The 21941-nt window shown below is 35.5% G+C and overlaps 1 protein-coding gene across 2 annotated transcripts in view; it reads left to right on the top strand.

The window, feature by feature from the left end:
- Positions 1 to 2018: 2018 nt before the first annotated feature.
- Mthl1 (adhesion G-protein coupled receptor methuselah-like 1) overlaps positions 2019 to 21941 on the top strand; it is a 142408-nt gene continuing 122485 nt past the window's right edge. For both annotated transcript variants that reach the window (XM_072888995.1, XM_072888994.1), the window contains exons 1-3: positions 2019 to 2875; positions 4373 to 4645; positions 8508 to 8743. In XM_072888995.1, the coding sequence (XP_072745096.1) occupies positions 2316 to 2875; positions 4373 to 4645; positions 8508 to 8743 (1069 nt within the window). In that variant the 5' untranslated portion in view covers positions 2019 to 2315. The remainder of the gene's footprint in view (positions 2876 to 4372; positions 4646 to 8507; positions 8744 to 21941) is intronic.

Raw genomic sequence — 21941 nt, 5'->3', positions numbered from 1 at the left:
AGCACTGTTTTAAATATGTTTTAATTGCGATAAAAATCAATATTAAACTTCCTGTATTCTTAGATCTCGACGAAAGTACCAAACTATTATAGAAAAAACTCACTTGAGCAGTCCGCTTTTTAACGAGCGTTTCAATTAAGCAATACGGACGTTAACGATATTTTAATTGATAAAATTTTGCAAACGTTAGTAGATCGCTGTAGCGAGGACACAAATTTTCAATTTTCGCTGTCGCGAGATGGCGAAAAAGTTTAATTGCCGGCGTCCCACCAAAGTTGTTCGCGTGAAACTTTTTAAAGCAGTTCCGGTCGACTTAAACGACCGTTTTGCCAGCTCTCGAAAGAAAAATTGAACGAAAAACTGCGACTTTGCAAGAAAATATGGCAAAGGTTTTAAAAACGAAATTATATCCTTTCGTAATACCATATTACAATTTTGCTATGATGTTACAATTATACAGATTACTATTTTATATATACAAGATATAAGCATATTATATCTTATGTGTATAGATTATTTTTTTAGAAAAGAATTCAAGAATTTTTATTTCGTCTATATATTTATTCCACGTCTGACACGAGTATAAATTGCACTCAACGAGCGGTAAACTAAACGATGTACTTCCCACACGAGAAAATATTATACCAAGCTCACTCTCTCATATCTTGCGTGTTTTATAGAGTTGATCTTACTCTTACATTGATTCTGTATCATCACCAATCTTGGCGCGACACTGATTGTGAAAAGTTTTTCTGCCCGCTTCGCCTTTCGTTTCGTCAAAGAAACAAGTCGTGTTGCCAAGTGAGCCGATCCAGGAAGCTTCATCACGAATACGCAGTCTGGACGAGAGAACGTCCCGATATCGGATCGTCCGTTATACAGAATGACGTTTGCTCTGCCAAGATACCGGCACATGCAGGCGAGAACATGGCTGTATATTTTCCCACAGATTTCCCACTCAAACGCTTCTCAGAAATATCTTGCAGGATCTGCGCTTAGTCATGCAGCATAGTGCATATTTTAGATCGCATCAATTCGTTCTCTCTCACTCTCTTTATATATTTTCCATCGATATTTTCTCGACATTCGTCGCGAAAAGTTTTCATGTAGATTGTAGAGATTTTTTCTGATTTTCTGGATATATTTAAAAGAATATTTGTATGTGCGCGTTTATTCGAAATCACGTTCAGTAAAATTGTTGATATGCGAAAGTGAGTATTATAAAAAATAAGCAACATAGAAAAAATTGCAAATTATTTGTTGTAAAACCTTAGAAATATATTTAAAAGACCTTAGAATATATATTTAAAAGTATTCAAGTAGGTTCATATTTTAATTTGCGATTTTTGATGTATTTTATTTTAAATTTAGTACCTATATATTGTCATTATTTATATTTTGATCTAACTTTGTATCTAAAATTTTAAAATATTTCAATTCTTTGTATTTGTATTTATCTTTGACTTTGTTATTGCTGGTATGTTATTACATTTCTGAGTAAAAATAAATATACACACATATACTTAAACTCTTAATACACTGGCAGTTCTTTATACAACGGAAAATATATTATTATCAATAATTAATAAGAAATCCTAGTTTTTTTTTTTTTTTATCAAACTCGATAGAAGTATCATACACAAATAGGATTTATTTTTCTCTAAAATTTAGACAGAATTAACGGAAACATCAACGTTGAATAGAGTTTCCGATTCGTACAGCGTTTGTTTATAAGTCAGTAGTACAATTCGCTAAACAGGATGACATTATGCATGCACGTTACACTTCCGGCTATCGCGCAATAGTGGAATGAAGGCACGTGGTCGCAAATTCACCCTCTCGTTGGTAAAACGCGCCCACCACCGAAGTTCGCCGCAGAATAAAGAAGGAAGTATACGCGGTGGTTGAATAAGGTCGTATGCGTACAGAAGAGTGGGGAGCGTGGCGCGCAGCTGCGCGCGCATCCGAGTCACGCTGCTGCCGGTGCCGCGTGCCGCGTGGTCGACCGTCGACGTCGAAGAAATTCAGTAACGCCGGAGCCTCCGAACGGGGAGGTAGTGTTCGACGAGCGTCCGACGAAAACGATACTTTTCTTTGTTATAAAGTTAAACTATCTCCAAATCTTGACTGCCCCGATTACTTCAGCGCGTGTCGTGAGATAGTATGACGATCGATTAGATGTGTTGTCTCTCGAGTGTGAAATTGCTTGCAGAAACACTTGTTTATCCAGCGTGATTGACACGACGAACTTGGAATTTTTCTTCGATTAAAGTGGACCGACTGACTGACCGGTGAAGTGTCTTTGGAAACAGTGAATGACAGTAAAATCACGTGGCTCGCGGATTCCTGCAATGAAAATGTTCTTTCGATGGGTCGCATTCCTCGTGACAATAGCCGTGGCCGTCTTGTCAGAGCCTAATGACCAGACGCAGTCGAAGGTTACGATTCTCAAGTGTTGCCGACACGACGAGGAATTGCGACAATCGAATGGCGATTCGAATGACAACAGTTTGCCCCACTGCGAGCTGACGTCGGACGAGTGGAACCCGTTGATTTACTCGCCAAGTAGAAAAACTTTCGTCAAGATACCCGCCGAGTGGCACATCCTCGATGGCCGAAGACCGGAATGCGACGATGGCTCGGAGCTGATCCACGTGCCCTACCGGAAAGCCAACCCGTTCATCCTGCTCGACAACGGGAATGTGGTACTCGAGCCCGGCAACAGTAACAGCATTCCCGTGAGCCATTATTGCGCCGATTCGAACGCATTGCTTGTGTGCATGCAAAAAAAATCATCAGATGATCGTGCCGCCGCGACGATGAGGCCGCGAGTACGACGATGCTGTGGCGAGAATGCTTCCTTCCACGAACACAAGTGAGTCTCGTATAGCTTTGTGACTTGTTGACTGTCGACGATGTCAAACAAAACGAATATTTAACTTAGGTTAAGTTAGAGTGAGACTAAGTTAGGGTTAGGTTAGAGTGACAGACAAGAGTTTGGAAGCATCTTTCAGACACCAAGGTTGTCTGACAAAGCGAGGTGTTTTTGAAAGTATAAATACAAGTTTTTTTTTTTTTTTTTGAAGCAAATATATAATATATTTTTTATTTATAATCACAAAAGTGATATATTAACGTCTAGTAAGGTCTAAAAAATGTATTATCTCCGGATATTATAGAACAAATGGATATAATATTTTAACTTTTTGATTTATAATGTAAGTCTTTGACTCTCAACCATTTCGTGGTAACTTATTTATTTACCGGTTGCTTCTTACGAGAAATGCGTTGGATATACGCAGCGTGACCTTGGTTGTGATACACGCAAGTTTCTGGTTACAGAATGTTGATGTGCGTGCAAGCCAGTTTTCTAATAAATTCTAACATATAACACATATGCGACTTATAATATATTATGTATGACACATAATATTAATTATTCGATAATCACATAATTTTTAGATAACGATATATATGTATATTTCGAATTATATATTAAGCATATTCGACTCATGATATTAAAATAGGAAAAAATTTTTTATAGAGATCTATATTTCTTCAGATTGTATTTAAATAATTTAAGGAATAATCTTTTCTGTGATCTTTAATTATTATTATTAATCATTGAATGAAATACATTTTGATCATATATACAGGGTGTCTCATAACTAACGAGCCAACGCTCGTGAACGGATAGAATACAGTGAACTGAACAAAAAAGTATTAGGTTATTTTGCGATTTTCGCAATAATTATTAAAATATTAATTAAAAGCGTTTAGCGAACAATATTATACATATGTACAAGATGTCCGATAATAATCGCCTCACCTCTCTAGGGCTGATAGAGCAGGTCAAACTGAACATAAAAGTCCTGTATCATTTTCCGATTTTCGCAATAATTATTGAAATATTAATTAAAAATGCTTAGCGTATGAGCGCGCGCCTCATATAGCGCTCAGCATACCCTGAGCGTTTTCAATTAATAGTTCAATAATTATTGCGAAAATCGGAAAATGATACAGGACTTTTATGTTCAGTTTGACCTGCTCTATCAGCCCTAGAGAGGTGGGGCGATTATTACCGGACATCTTGTACATATGTATAATATTGCTCGCTAAGCGTTTTTAATTAATATTTTAATAATTATTGCGAAAATCGCAATAATTTTGTTCAGTTCACTGTACTTTATTCGTTCACGAGCGTTGGCTCGTTAGTTATGAGACACCCTGTATATAACGCTGTAAAAGCACAATATATATTGCTAAATAGAAGATTAAATTATTCGTTGTCAATTATTTTTTATTGTCAGTTCTATTTTCATTTTCTTAACAATGAGACGTTTTAACGCGTGAAAATACTTTTTTGTTGTAGAAATACTTGCGTTCATATAAAGGAGACTGCGGACGCGCCACCCCTTTTGCCGAATGCGTCATCCGTCGTTGAGATCGTGACGGGATTTCCGACCTGCCCGAAATCTGATAACTTCACGATACTGGGAGAGGCGAAGGAAGCCGTATTACAGCCCGATGGCAGCCTAGAGATATACGACGTCGTTTTACCTACCGGTCAGTTTTGTGTCGAGAGAATCAAGGAACTCAACCAGATAGCCAAGGTGTTTGCTTGTCCGGAACACGTACCACAAAGGTTAGTACATTAAGATTATCGTGTAGACACATACACCTTACGATGTTTTTGTTCTTGCTGTGTTTTTTTGATTTTTGGACCCTGCAACGTGAGTGTGACAAATAAAGATAACGAAATTTCTTTTGCTTATTGTGATAATAACGTATGTGATATAAACGTATGTAAATACTATAAGTTTGCTTTTAAAACTTGTAAAAGTCTTCAAACGGATACATAAAAGTTTTAAATAATTGAAAAAGTCCCATTGTGCTTTTCTGCTTATTCTTTGTTTATTAAATTTTATTTTTTCGATGATTTCATTATTTTTTATCACATTGTTGATTTTATATTGTAGTAATTTGATGTATAGTTTTAATTGAACGAAAAAAGAATAATAATACAAAAGATAATATTCTTTTGTTTTCTAGCAGTTCTAAAAAAGCAAATCAAAAAAAGTCTAATAATAAATAATTCTTTTTTAACATTTTTCTAATAATTTCTAATAATTTACCAGTACGAATATATTGCTTTTCACGATATACTAAAAACTTAATATTAATATATTCCAAAAGCGCACTGTTCTACATAATTGATAACGCGATATCAAGCGTATATATCAGGAAATCGATAATCGATCCTTCAATTATGCAAAGTCAATCTTCTGTTGTTCTTGTTCGCTCTATCATCATTCATTCATCTCATCTGACGAAGAATAAAGTCGAGTCGATCGGTTCCGGCGGTCAAATCATCCAACTCACTTTAAACCTCCAAGCACGATTCGACTTTTTGCCCTGCTAAGTATCGCCTGATTCGATCTGAATTATCGCACGATTTAATTGCGCGTTCGGCGATAGGTGACTGCGCCGTTTCTACGTCACTCCCGACGATATGTCGAGAAAAAGTTGGTTTCCACACACACTTTCACTTCTCCTTTTAATCCTTTCCAAGTATTTCTAGGTCACGTGTGTCGGATCTCACGTCATCCAAGATTCCATTAAAACATTTTCTCACAACTCGATACCGTGTTTCCGCGCACCAGAACGATGAGCGATGAAAATGCTTCTGCTCAGACGATGTTATGTAAATAAAATGGCCTTGTCATACTTGTATGAAGCTAACATTCTGTTTTTTAATTTTTGTATAATCTATAGAGATTTCTTCTCAATGAGTTTAAAAAAAAAAAGAATTACATAATAGAATGAAAAAGAGATAAGTAGTTGTTCGAGCAGATGCGAAAATGGTAACATTTTTATTATGTTAAAAAAAATTGATAATAATTTCTTTGTTTTAATCAATCGATTTGAGTCGTAATATTTTTCGATAAAACTTTTAAGACGCTATCTAGAATTCTTTCAAAAAAAAAAAAAAAAAATTGAAACATGAAATTATACACCTTTATATAAATATCGCAAAAATTAGCAATATACAAATGTTTCAATATTCGAATATTGCGTGACATAATTAACATCAAGTTCAAACGTTACGGTATCTGTATGACATGTGACGTAAGATAGGATTAGAAGATCTCATTTACCGAGACATTTCATTAAGATTAAGGACGAGCCGTGATAGATTGACGGACGTCACTGATAGTAAGAGATGCGAGAATATTCATTTACTCTATAGAGACAGCGTGATGTAATTTGGCGGGCATATAATACACATATAATATAGAGCGAATTTCTAGATAGAAATTGTCACGTGTATCGTTACCGTATAAAATAAACGCTCCCGTGTTTATTTCCCGGATTCGAAGTCTCGGTACGTGTCGACGCAACGTTTGCGAAATTGCCGGGAGAATATACGGCAGTTTGCAAAAGTTTAATCGCCGGTAGGTGTACACAAAGTAACATTGGAAATGCGATTAACGCGTCTGTGCAGAACCAATTTTGTAGAAAGTTGCGTACGTACGCCTGTATTTTGTTCGCATTCTACGTATTTGCGTTTGTACGGACACAAATACGGGCTGGCCGATCGTTGACATTCCATTTCCCGTGAAAAATTTACTCGCCAACGAACGCCAATCAATGGAACAAAACACGGCCGGATGCTATCGGTTTTTGTATTCACGTATAGTGGTAGAGTGAGTTATTGCGACTTTTCTTAAAATGGAATTCAATCAATCTTTAACGATCTATGAATGGAAGCGTGTGTCAATTACATTCTGTTACAATCCAATGTAATTGAGCAGATTTTCTGATAAATCTACAATTTTTCTGTAGTTTCTCGTATCTAGAAGAGCATTATTCTTGCAGTACATAAATACATTCGTCGCCAACAAGGCATACATATTTTGCAAGAGATACGTATATTTTTCAAAGTTTTATTAGAGTATCTTTTATCGCGTAAAGAACTTTGTTCTATATTGACAAGAGTAAACTTTATGGGAATTTTAGAGATACTTATTTGGCGATTTTTTTCTTTAATCTGATATATACTAACGCAAGATATTGCATATTGATGAAAGTCAAATGCACCGAATAAACGATTTTGGAAACACAAATTTATGCTAAACGCAATTATATTGAAAAATTGTTAGTCGCGATGAAAAACTGTTTCATCTGAATCTTTCAGGAATCTTAATTAAAAACGGACGTAACGATCATCGATAACGCGGTATTATTTTCATTATATAAGACCGATCGAATATCTGGCTCACTGCCCACCGCTGGCTGTGAGCCAATCGGACAATTGCCGATGTGACGCCGATAAAACTGCCCGAATTTAATTAATCCGCCCAGCGCGAGAAATAACTAATAGCGTCATAATTTGTCTTTTTCTTCCGTGGTTTTTTGCCTGTGGATAGTGAAAAATATCGACATGTGCCGAGTTTTAAATGTATGATATCCTTTCTTTCCGCGTGTGCCGCTGTATATGTATGAAGAGAAAAAATTACCAGCAATATAACTAGAAAAGTATAATTCACGAGAAAAATATTTTCGCGCAAATGTCTACATTTACTCAACCAACGAGCTGTTACTTGTGCGTAATTAATTGTTATTATTATTGCGAGATTTATTACTAAATTACATGTTGTTTGGGTTTGTAGATTGTCGCTAATTGTTGTTACGTAAATCTAAATTGTGTTCGTTTGGGCTTTTCATTAATACGTGAACGATAATATTATAGTGATTCTAATTAAATAATTTTCTGTTATTTAATACGTATATTAATCTATATCCGCAATGTGTGTGTGTGTGTGTGTGTGTGTGTGTGTATATGCAATACAGTAGTAAAATAATATTACATTATCAGAACCTTTTCAAATAAATATCTAAAATTTAAATTAAATAGAAAGAATTGTACATATATCACAAACATTAAAATATTTACAAATATTAAAAACAAACGTAAAAAACGTTTGAAGATTAAAATGTCTCTTTTAATAAAATCAATTTATCAAAATCAAAATATCTTTTAATAAAATAAATTTTATATTTGATAGATCTCTTTTAAAGAACGTTTAGATTATGTTTAGATTAACATGCTTTTTAAACTGTTAGCTTTTAGATTATAATAATTATTCTCTTGTTACGTTATACTTCCATAGATAAATTGCTATCGGTTTCGTAAGATAAGCGCTTAAAAATTAACATATCTTAATTTATGTACACCTATGTTTTATTTTATTTTACTCTAGTTTATTAGTTACGCTTAACTTTGATTTTACATTTAAGTAACTTCCGCCACAACCATATTTACGATTATATTGCGATTCGACATTGTAATTTTATTGCATACTTAACTGATTTTTGTATTAAACAGCTCGAGTTTAATTTATATGATACATATTTGGCTCATTCACGCCTTGATATCTCACCTTTACTACCTTTAATTTTTTTATTAATTTATTAACATATCTTAATCTACTCGAATTTCTCAGGCCTGCAGTGCATGCGTCGGACATCAGATTCACCCTATACCCCGTGGGCTTCATCATTAGCGCCGTCTTTCTGGCCGCCACACTGGCGGCAGGTTGGCTGTTACCAGCTTCTCATCACGTCTTGCATTGGCGTTGCCAGACTCATCATGTCGCTTGCCTCATGATGGGCGATATTCTCATGGCCATCATTCAGCTCGCCGGGGATTCCCTTCATGGTGCAAGTTGCAAGGCGCTCGGTAAGTCTTTATTACTGTCTTGTTAATTTTTTATTCCCGTTTCTCTTACTTCTATGAAATCGCTAAACGCGATATAATTACAGCAATTTCAATTTTGATGCCACGAGTATGAAAAATGCCAACCGAAATTATATTTTCTTCTATTTAACGTATTAATTATACTGCTTTCTGTGCGTTATTTCCGGATGAAATATATGCAAAACTAATATTTAAAATCTGATCAAAATTTGGGGAAAAACGTGTTGAGTTTACCTTGGTATTTTTCAAATATACTTTATACTATTTCATTGCATTTTTAAAAGTAGCTCACGTTGTTGTAAATAATAACATATAATCATCGTCATTTCCGCGAGCACACACGTGTCTGGATACATAAAAATATTTCTATAATATAAAAATGTGAGCTCATCGGAATTACTAAATGGCTAAATTGAATTCTATTTTTATTTCAACATACACTGCATTTCAATTCCATCCGGTTGCCACACAGCAATTCGCGATCTTTTAGAAGATAACGTGAACAGCCGGAATGCTGTTGGAATTCTTCACAATAAACTCTATTTAATAGCTGCGTAAACGGAAAAAACGAGCAGTTCATTGTTTATCGGACCGTAGCGATCGGTTAATTTGTTTCTTTTATTAACGTCCACCGGTACAAATCGGCAGTGACGTAACTCGAATTAAACGACAATTAAAAACTAATCGGATCTTCGCGATGAACGAGTGGCATATCAAAACATAACGAAGAGAATAATAATTTAAATAATCCCGAAAAATGGAAAATTTGACCAGAACCTAAAAAACAATCTCTATTTTTTTGTTTTGTTTTGCAATAATTTGAAATCTCGCCTTTTGTTCCGGAATTTATCGTTCTATCGATCGATGTAAGAGCTTTCGACTTGCGAGAGAAGGGAACGCGATGTCGTTTATACACACCAATGTCAACTGATGTAACTGAATGCACAGATGGAATACGAATTCGACCGACGATCGGGGCTGGCTTTATTTGCCAGCCCGTCCCCGAAACGTCCGGAGGTAATTATTCGGATAATCGTAGTAATCCCTCGCAAAGCTCCGCTTCTCTCGGTTCGTTCCGATCGCGAGAATCGATTAGTGCGTACATCCGTGTGAGTCCGGCTTCTCCGCGTTGTAATGGCACGCAGCGGCTCTCATTTGCATAAAGAATCGATTACACGGATTTCACCGGGATGTTTTTCCTATCGCGATTCGCGTATAACCATTTGTTCTTACAAATTGACACGGCCAACCGCGTAACCGTAGGTAGAAGATTTTTGTCACCCGCGTGACGTCACGGCACGTGCATACTATTAAATTAAAAAAAAAAAAAACAAAGATATTTTTAAAGTACTTCCTAAATAAAAATTTATAGGAATCCAAAAACTTCAGAACAATATACATAATTTAATTACGAGAAAGTCGATTTATTTATATCTTTAACAGAAAAATTATCGTCAGTTTATATGCGGTACGATTTAATATTCGGAATAAATTTGTGATCACTTAAACCAAAACGGAGGCATTTACAATTTCCGTTGAGATGATAGTCGCGATTAAAACCATTTAGGAGGTCATGGACCTTTGGTCTACGAAAACCCGAAGAAAGGAGAAAGTGGCACGTACTGGCGGTGAATTGCTGACCCACAATCTCCCCTACTTGTCAACACACACTCTCGACTTTTCTCTTTTCCTTAATTCAAACAGCGTTACTTCACGTAGCGTATTCCGTTTTCTTATATAAAAAAGTTTTTCTGTTGTTCGATACATGTACATTTAATCACACATTAACTTTTTAATTTCTAATATCATTTACGAATCTTTTCAACGTTCCGAATTCGATATTTTGTACGCAATAATCGATATTATCAAAATTTCTCGTGGGATTTTTATTACACGCTGAAAACAAAAAATCAATTACACCGTAACAGTTCTATGTAACGACTAAACATTGTTTCGTAAAATGTAAAATTAAATTTATCGAATTGTCGATATGGACATCCTCCTGATCGATGATTCGCATTTTATACTGTCGGAACGAAACAACTGTTTCCACGTCAGATCCGATTGAATCGACAAAATAACATTTTTACTGTTATGTTACGACGTTACGGAGAATCGTGTCCTTCTTCCTCCTCAGTCCTGCGTTTTCTTGCAGTTTTAATTCCTAGACTCACGTATTGCGTATCCCATTACGGTGACGCGGATATAGCAGTATTACAATGCGAAGTTACGTCGCGTTAAAGATAGGAATTCCAACGTGCTATACTCGGCGAGAAGTGTAACGGTAACAAGATTCTTTTTATTGCGAAACAACGTTCCCCCCTCCCCTCCCCCGCCCCTCTCCTTCCACCCCGTGCTTATTGTTTCGCGGAAAGCGCGCGAGAGAAACCGCTCGCCGATGCGTTCGCGCTCGCATACATCGCTTCGACGGCCTTCGATCGGCAGGAAAATATCGGACAAAACGTGGAATGCACCGCAATGCAATTTTGAAGCATGCTGAATTCCGCAGTGGGAGTTCACGCTCGTAGCGTTCGCCGCGATGCAAAAATGCGATAAATGCAAAATGTTTCACGCATTTAGTTGCACATTCTTTTTCTTTTTTTTTCCTCCCCTCCTGTATATCGAAATAATCTGTAATTTATACATACATGTGTACATACATAATATTTAAATAATTTGTGATATCAAATAAAAATTTCGTGCATGCTCTTGTAGGTATATATATATATATATATATATATATATATATATATATATATATATATATATATATATATATATATATATATATATTGTGCTTGATAATAACATATTCGGAAGGTTAAATGCAGCATAACAATTCGATGAGAATAACATAAGATGTAAATTGAGCTTATCACACTTGAATTATTGAGAATGGTGAAGAATTTTATAAAATGATATGTAAATATATTGATCGATCTCAGCATTGTCATAGAAATAAATACATATCCTACATTCTGTTCTAATGGCACAACGTATATCATTTATATTTCTATATCAACGTTTTCATAATTTAAATACAATGCGCGTTTCAATTACCAGTTATATATATATATATTAAATTGCATTTGAAATGAATATTATAAAGTTCATCTCTTCTTTCTATATTAAATTTTGGATATATTTGCAACAAAATTTCTCAATAACAGTTTGGATTTATATTATAGTATATAGCATATACAAGTTCAAAGATCAGATTGCTCATTATACAAAATGTAAATAACATTTCAATTAATCCATACTAAATTTCATGAAATTTATTTTTCGTTGGAATATCGAACAGTATAATTGTATAGAACATGTTTATAGTTGGTAATTTAAAATGCTTTACGCGAATGCAATATAGTGCGACCTTCGACGATAAATACAAGCATGTCGTATACTTGTCCTTTCTAATTGAATTCATCTGATCGTATCTGTCCGCTTGTTCAACGCCCACCATGATCGTATTACGTGCATCATCGATTTTATTCTCGTTATTATCAATGCTCTGCGAAGCGAGAATAGGATGCGAGAAAAAGTCTGGCACGTCTATTTCAAACCTTCTTTTCCACCTGATTTTTCTCGCGGTGCAGCGTCTCCTTAGAAAACATCAAGGATAGAGACCCTCACCGTGACTTTGGCTTTGACCGAGAACTCTAATGTCGCTCAGACGTGCGCCCATTTAAGGAGAAAACGCGCTGCCGTAACGTCGTCTTGAATAAGGGACGAGAGAGTAAATCAAAGCCTCGTTGCCTTTTCGAGGCGCTGTATACCGCGATATATGCTGATTTGGAGAGACGAAACGTGAAAGAGGATTTTGCCTTGATTGGCAGGAAATTCTTGCTTTTGACAAATCTGCTATTCATGCAAAACCATTTAGGCGAAATAATACCATGTAGTAATATTAAAGCAAATTCTATATTGTACCAAATCTCTCTTGTAAAAAGGAGAGATATTTTAATAATTTATATATATATATATATATATATATTATAATTAATATAATTAGTACATTAATTTATTAATATAATTTATTTTAATATTTTCTCTTATTTATCCGGTAATTTAAAGGTTCGCGATCGTCCATCGATCTATTGCATTTAAAAAGATTTTTTATATCTTTCACTCTGTAGCATTGCAATATTTCTTATCTCATTGAATAACTCGAGGAGGAACCTACTTGCCGTGTTTTTTGTCCGCCACATGAGGAAGCTGTATCTATAATCTCCGACTAGACTGAAAGAAACTGTCGCGTCGCCGTGATATCTTCAGGATTAATGATGGTAAAAACTAATGCACATCTTCACGTCATGAAAAGTTACGAACTGTTGTTCTTAAAATGGGGCTTGTCGCATTTCTTCGTTCAGAACATTCCTTCATCAAAGATATTTATATATACCAGATGCTTGTTAGATAAATACTTTCTTGCACTTTAGGGATCCTGAAAGATTTTAGGATATTCAAGAGAAATTCATTCGCAGGATCATAAAAAATTTCTGATATACTTGTGTAGATATTCTGACATTGACTTTAACAAGCTAAACAGATGTTTTGTTAGCCTGAAAAATAAGCTAATAAGAATGTTGTTTATCAAACAAATAATAAATATCTGAAAAGACTTTCAAAGACTTTTTAAAGTTTTATATTTTCACTCTTAGATTAAAATTACTCTCTTGAAATATATACATATATATAAAATTCTAAAAAAATAATAATATGATTTTAAAAAAGTCTATATTTATATTAAAATATATAAATTTTTAATACATATAATTTTTTTTTGTTTTCTCTCTTTCTCTCGCTTAAATTATCATATTTATGTTATTGAATTAATTAAAAGTTAAACTCGAATAGTACATCTTTAGGTGGATAATAAAATTTATTTACGTCACGTTTGTAAATTTTAATTAAAAAGAAATTTTTTAATATTTCAAATAACGCGAGAGATGGTTAAATCTTAATGTTGCTACTTTGTGATAAAGCCGGAAGCTTATACTGCAAAATGTTATATTGTAACATGCTGCGCAGACGGGCACAGACTTAACAAACAATGAATCTTTTATAATTAATAACTGTTACGAAAAATCTGCGCACACAGAACAAACGCGAGAGCAATACACTGTGTGTAAATAAACGAATTACTATTTCGTCTTTTTTTAAACATTTAACCTATCGATGTAAACGTATTGAAAAGTTCGGGAAACTAATTTTATGACTAGGATGTGATGACTCACTATCATACACGAAGTGTATCTCACATTGTTTGAAAGAGCAGAACTCTGTCGTTATCTAATTCAATGATAAATTCGAAAGATGGATTACTTTTATCAATCGATGAGTAAGACTAATATTTACTCATAGATGCGGTCGTGGAACTGAATCTTTCGCTTTCTCCAAAAACTTTGTATGCCGAGAGAGAGAGAGAGAGAGAGAGAGAGAGAGAGAGAGAGAGAGAGAGAGAAGCATCGTGGTAAGGGTCTAAAAGTGTCGTAATCTTTGCCCTACTTTATCTCAAATAAAGAGAGATATCTCTTTAATTCAGAAACGCAAGACGATGAGAGCAATCTTAACTTCAAAAATATCAGTACTTAAGGCTTTTTAAATATTGTTTACGATAAAACCATCTTTGGGTCATTTATCATACCAGTGAATATGTGAAGTAAACGCGTTAATTTTCTATGACGTTTTAAAAGCACTCGCTTCATTCAATTAAATGATGTACAACAGCTAGATATTTCGTATCTTTAAATTTTTGCCTTCATATCATTGAGAAAACTCCATAAATGACGAATGGCATAAGGAATCAACGGTATGTACTTTCTTGCCAAACATACTCGGCTATAAATAGAGGGAGAATCGCTCGTAAAAAGTCAATGAGCGTCGCTCTCTGTCTCGTGCGCTCTCCGCTTATGCGAGTATTTATGCATACGCACACGCCCGAGCGTGCACTCACGCGCTGCTTCAATATGGCAAGTCGTGCTTTGGTTCCCCGATATCCATATGCGGCTAATGGCAACGGCCAAGCCGGAATCTCTTTTTGCACGGGTAGTCTGCATCGATAGCGCAGTACATTCACCTCTTTACTACGTAGGATGGGTTTTAGCAGAGATCTTTTTTTTTTTTTTTTTTTTTTTTTTTTTTTGTATTACTCGTCCTTACGAATCTCGCGAAATCTGAAGCCATTTGGAATACGCTATTTTCTCGATGTACGGTAACAGAAAATGGAATTTACTCGTTACATTCAAAATTATCATTTCGAAAGTTTGAATTTTGCACGAGGTTTTTTGTACATTCCTTAGTAGAATATTTGGTTCACGAAAAAGCACTTATGTGTACATATATTTATATAAATTACTTCTTATATTTCAAATTCAAGTATTTAAAATTTAAAAAAAACGTCAGATATTTAGCATTACTTTTTAAAGTTTTGCTGTTATGTTGACACCGTATATATGTAAAATGTGTACGAAACATGTAATCTTGAAATTTTTACAGCTTAATGACGAAATTATACGGAATCAAGTTTAATACTAGTTATTTTCGTTATATGAGAGGTTATTATAAGTTATCGTTGTAATTTGATGCGCCATTTTTGCTGGCATCTTTATGAATGCCCTTTTTCGGGGCGCCTCATTTTTTGCCTCCGTCCTTCGCAAACTCGCGCGACGCTGCGACCGTTTTGTCTGGGTACGCGCAACAAATCGCGGCACGCGGTTTTTATTTGCGGAGGACGACGCATGCAGTGATTAAAGAGGGGCACGATAGTGGCAGGAAATGACTCTTTTGCAAAAAGAAAGTGAATACTTGTACGTACGTGGGTGCAAAGTAATTACGCGAGAGACGCAATCTGTAACTCGTAAAAGAACATACGCGTTTTTTATCACGTTCCATGCAAGTTTCAGGCGTGAAGCATCGGTCTGATTAAATCGAGAGAGAAAGAGAGAGAGAGAGAGAGAGAGAGAGAGAGAGAGAGAGAGAGAGAGAGAGGAAAAGAGAGATACCACATTGATAAAATATACAAATGATTCAAAGTGGAAAAACGCAATGAAAAAGGCTTAACTTTCATATCTCGCACGCATTAATTTAGATTATTCGTACGAACCTAAAGAGAATGTAATTAGATTGTCGAGAAATATAAAAGCATTTTAATTCTAACCGAATTTAAAAAAGCTTGCGAAACCCGTAAGATATAAAGTGTGAGTAGACTAATTATTTTAAAAAATTAAAAAGACGACATTAATGTTATTCCAGAAGCTTATTTCTTATCTTCAACATAATATCTCAAGTTGCTTCAGATCTCATTATTACATTGTCTGTACATATTGCATCGCTATTAGACGATTTGATGTACTATCGCATAATTGGTAGCGGTAAATCCGCACATCGCTTACATCTCGGGACGAATGAGCCGCCAGCACATCGATCACATTTGCAGAACGACAAAGCTGTAATCAGATTGTCGACGGGGGTACCGCCGTCGCGCGTCGAGGCTTCATCGGGAACAGAAAGAAGGGGGAGTTGAGGATCCCCATGGCGCCATGGGACTCTATCAGAGTTCTCCTCCCCTTCCACCCTCTCGTCTTCTCTCCCGTCATCGCGCCTCATTTCTTCCGATGACGAGATACGTCCCAGTCACGTAACCCCAAATTGCTCAATTATTTCCCAATCGTTGTCGCAACCGATCACGTTTGCAGTAGTCCCGGAAACATCCATGTATTGCCTCGGAGGACATTACGTTTTGGCATCTTTTTTCGAATCGAGCTCGTGCATTTTCCAGATGCCACTGCCTTCTCTTTTTGGCTGAGAAATATTACGATACGATCTTTGTTGTCGTGTAGATAATTTCTTCTCTTGCTTATTAGCTCTCTGAATTATTAGTCCAAAATTGCAGAAGAGAGAGCGTAAGTTTAGGTTGATGAAAGTTTGCAACTTTCCACTATCTTTTTCCTTTCTACTATCGTACTCTTCTAAATATTTATCAACTACAATGTAATCTCTTTCGAAATTATATCGCGCACATCTCAACATCTGTTTACTTTTCTCCAAACAATTTGTCTGAATGTAAGATAAGTAGCGGCATTGGTTCCGGAGATTCCAAGCGTAAATTGCGAATATTTCGCAAAGAATTTTCCAGAACGCTTGATTTAAGCATAAGCATCAAGGAAATAAAACATTATACGACGGTGTAATTTCGTAAGACCGATTTTCACGGACCAGGAAATGGAAATAAATAGCAAACGCGACGGCGACGGTAGCGACGATTACTGCCGCAAGCCCGGGCAATCAGTTTTTCCGGGTTTTCCGGTCGCTGGAACATCGCCGTCGTGGCGGAAAAGCAAAGTATACAGAGTGTACACGGGGTAGACGGGGGAGGCATCTCCGGTCGCCGGAGGGAAGAATTACTTCTCTTCGTTCCATCGCTTCCTAACTTCATTACAAAATGAAAAGAAAGCCCTCGACGTCGTGTTGAAGTTTGACCGGCCACCGGAATCGCCCCAACAAATACGCGCGATCGTTTTCGCCCTTCTCTCTTTCTCTTCTTCGACCGTTCGTTTCGCGTCTCGTCTCGTCTCGTCTCGTCTCGTCTCGTCTCGTCTTCGTTCCGTAAAATGGATTCGGCAAAAACGCGGTTACACACCCTATTCTATGCGGCTCGTAACTTTGCTCTCTGTGTATTTCCGACTCGTCCCACCGTATGGCGAGATATCGCCTAACGAAGCGTTTTCTCACGCCGTCATAGTATGCCAATATCGAACTTTATCGTGATATAGAAAATCGATCTGTCAAATCAGCAAAAGTTCGCTGATGCATGCGATTTATCGTTTTTATCCGATAGTTCATCTACACTCTGATAAGCCAATTTGGAAATTATATTTACAACGTTTGTTTAACGTATTGTGATAAAAAATTAACAGGTATGTCGAATTCTGTATTTTTTTTTTTTTTTTTTTTTTTTTTAGCAAAAAATTAGGATTTTCCACTGTAAAACTTTTGGGAAACTCTCGTAGAGCGAAAATTTTTGTTCCCCCGAGATGTACTAATTTAATGTGTAAATTCATTCTTCGCCTAATGATGAATGCCGTTAACTTGGTTTGGGAATCGCTTGGTCCCCGCTGCAAATCCAATATTCGAAAATTCAATATTGCATGGTTAAACCTATCTATGGATTCTACGGCGTACGCATATAACGCGCGTACTCCCGGATATTACCCGATATTAGAAAAAGCAGGCTGCGCCGACGAGAAGACTACGGAAACGACGTCGCTACGGACTCGCGAACGTTGACGTCGACTTCTCCCTTACTAACGTCGCGACGCGGAAGTCGAAAACAGACGGCGTCTTGCCGTCTCCCCTCGCGCGCACGCACACTCTTTTCTCATCCCTCCAATAAGTTCGGGGGGTGGGGGAGGGGGGATGATGGAGCGTCGAGAATCTAAGCGGAAAAACTGAGAGCTGTCTCGTTCGGAGAGCTGGCTTTCTGGTGCACAAATGTAGACGCATATGCCGGTCGGCATAGATCGGTTTAGGAAAGAAGACGAAAAGAAAAAGACTACATTTACGTGCAAGATATTTGATAATTAATTCATTAATAATTAATTTGCTAGTGTGCGGTCGAGAAATAATAAACTTCTTGTTGCAGAATAAATTGACGAGAATAATTTTTTCTCCGTTAATGGCTGCATTTTTATCCTATCTGTTACAGCTCGATGCATTCGTAATTTACGCAGCTTTCGAACAAGTAGGACGGTAAACGATGTATGTTCGTCGGAAACAAAGGAAATAAATAAAATACAGAAAATGAATATAATATACTTTATTAAAGTTAAATTGTAGTTAAACTTTCATTTAATTACTTTCACTTGTAGTAGCAGATAATAGTATGACTATGTATAGTTCGATTCTCCGACATCTAGTTAATAGATAGTTAACAGATAAGATATCTAAAAGATTATCGTTTCTCTCTCTCTCTCCCTCTCACTTTTTGGATTATTATGATACTGATTGTAATGAAAGCAGAAAGTTTGATTAACTTACGAGCGAAGTTAATTAACTCAAGAAATCGCATATGACAGATCACGTGTAGATGAACTTTAACTGCGTAGAATTTGGTATCACACAAAAATCCAATTTTAAATAGATTTATTCTACGATAGGAAACTAATTATAATATTTTTCTCTTTGAATTAATTTTGTCTTGAATATTGCAATTTCTTTTCAACGATTTACTATTATTAGTATGAATTTTTCTATAGTGCTGTCTAACACAACGTGCGCTCTCCCCCTCCCCCCTCTCTCTCTCTCTCTCTCTCTCTCTCTCTCTTCTCTGGAGCCGTTTTCTTTCAATTACTAAACTACCTTCCATACGCAACGTCGGTTGTTTGGACCGTGTCCATTTTTCCTAGACAAATCCGAAATAATTTCGCGGTAGAAATTTCCAGAACCCGCTAAAACAACGAGACCGAAAAAGCGCGCACGGACGAAGACCAGACAATCGGTAACATCCACTCCCGGTAGCGTTCCTTTTCTCTCCTCTTCTATCCTACAAGCTCGCTTTCTTCTTTCTAGTTGTTTACGCCTGTTTATGTTGAGCTTTTTATTCCCCCATTGTCCGTTTTCTTGTATTTATTCTTGTTTGCCTGTTCCGCTGTGCAGAAGTTGAGACGTGGCAACAAAAAGATAGAAACGATCGCTCGAAACTTTTTGTCTTATGGATATCGATGCGGAATCTTTCAAAATAAACTGACCAGATTTTTAAATTGCGAGAAAAGAACAAAAAGGAGGCGGCAATATGCATTCTACAACCTTTCACTGTTTGAAAAATAACTTTTTGCTCAACATAGGAAAAAATGTAGTAGCACTTTGATATATTGTATATAAAATGACGTTTAGATATAAAATTCAAGAAAATTTTTATATATGTACCCAAAATGTATACGAAAAAAATTGAGATTTATTAATTATTATAAATGTACTTTCTGTGTGACAACTATCTTTTTCTCTCTTACACAGAAAAAAGTAAGTGTCAAATTAAAACTTATATACTCATATTATAACGCGTTTATTGTTTCATATATACACAACAATTTATAATCTTTTTGGAAGAATTTAAAAATCTTAAACTTCAACAATATTATAATCTTATTCAATACAATTGTCACTTCAAGAATAAAATAATTATTTTAACTCTAGGAAAATTATAATCTTCGATTTGAACACGTGTTATTTTCTATCCAACATTTTTTCCTCTCACATTCAAGAAAATGATTCTTAAATAACAAGAATATATTTTTAATAATATTTTTCTTGGTTGAACTATATAAAATGTCTTCATTCATGCAAATTTTCTTTGTTTAACGCAATATAATCTCATTTCAACATTTACATTTTCAAACTAAAGATATTGTCTAACTAAAGAAATAAGAATATTCTTTTTTTCTGTGTACTATTTCAAAACGTATACTCATGTCATTCATCCATTCTTGCCTTGGCACGTTTCCACTAGAAGCTCGAATCTTTTCTTGATGGACGTAAAATCGCGATGAAACGTAAAAAGGTGAAGAGGGCAGACTGTTAGAGGGGGACTGTTCCTTCATGTAATTCCGAATGTCTTATCAATCTTCCGAAATCCTCGCGTCTTCGAGTGTTAAACTTACGATACTCTTAGAACATTTTGATTAATTTTGCTCGAGATCTAATCCTTAATCGACAACTCTCGGTTCAATATCTTATTTCACTTTAATCGCCTTAGAATGTTCTCTGCTGCAAGTGTTCGCGAACGATAATAGATCATAAACTTACACAATTCCTCTTTTAGTAAGTTTCAAAGAGGATTCCAGTTAAATATTTATTAACGATTAACAGAGAACCCGAAATATATTTATCGTGAATAATGTTACTGGAAAGGAAAGTATATCGATAAAACGGAATATCACAGTATGAAGATCGACGTTGCAATAATGTACTCGGAAGGATTTCTTACAAAATTTTATGGTATTTTTAATTGCATGTGGACAAACGTGACGATGCTTGTTATGAGAATACAATCTGTGATGCATATGTATATTTCTATCGTCTTCAGTCGTGCTAATAACGACGACAGTCGTAAATTGCTCGCGACAGCGCCCAGAACGTTCACGGTTACGACGATAATAAATTGGTGGACGACACGAAGGATATATACCTATACCTTGTTATTATTTCTGTTACTTAATAGTAGCCTTCCCGTCGATTATCATGTCTAGTTTACTTTAGTCATTCGGTAAGTTGATATTCCACGTGATATTCTCAGATCGAAATAATAATGAGATCCGGCTTCTCCCAATCTCTGTTTATTTTCTTCGCCCAGTGGTGCTCTTAATTTTTCCGAAGGAATGAGACATTTCCGACGATTTGTATGCAATATTTGTATACAATATACGCTGATAAAATCTATTCTTAGCGAAAAATCAGTAAAAAAAATCTCCTCTTAATTAATTTGAAAGAAGTCGTTTAGAAAGGAATGATTGCATAATAATATAACATTCACATTTTATGAAGCATTACGTAACAAACATTTTTGTAAATTTAATATTTTTTTCTAATTTATTATTATATATATTTTCAAGTTTAAATAATGATAAGATCCGGCTTCTTTCAATCTTCGTTTATTTTTTTTTTTACCCAATGATACTCTTAATTTTTCGAAGAAATGAGACATTTATACAATATATTACATTTATAAATCTATTTCTAGCGAAAAATCAATGAAAACGATCTCTTGATCGATATTGAACGAGCTGTTGAGAAAGAAACAATTGCATAAAATTATATTATAACGTTTTACATTCTAAGTAAAAAATAGTTATGAATTTAGTCTTTTTTTCTAATTAGTGTATAGTGTCAACATACTGTGTAAAAAAATTAAATGACAAAAGAGTAGAGAGAAAATTAGACCGCACTATACAAGAGAAATATGTATAACTCAGCGAGCGAGTTATCTCTTCGCACACGCGACTACTTAACTATTTAATACGTACGGATGAAATAACATGACGTTTAGTTCCATTTCGAATGATTTAAACTTAATGAAATCCATTCGCCGCGCGTTGAAATATAGTACGTACCGGACATACTAATATTAATAACGTCTCATGTGACACATACTGCAGCTGCAGCCGGAAATGGCGAGGAGAACCAG

Source organism: Anoplolepis gracilipes, chromosome 3, assembly GCF_047496725.1.
Source record: "Anoplolepis gracilipes chromosome 3, ASM4749672v1, whole genome shotgun sequence".
Taxonomy (NCBI): domain Eukaryota; kingdom Metazoa; phylum Arthropoda; class Insecta; order Hymenoptera; family Formicidae; genus Anoplolepis; species Anoplolepis gracilipes.
Note: the sequence above shows the minus strand (reverse complement) of the source record. Positions and strands in the feature narration are given on the sequence as shown.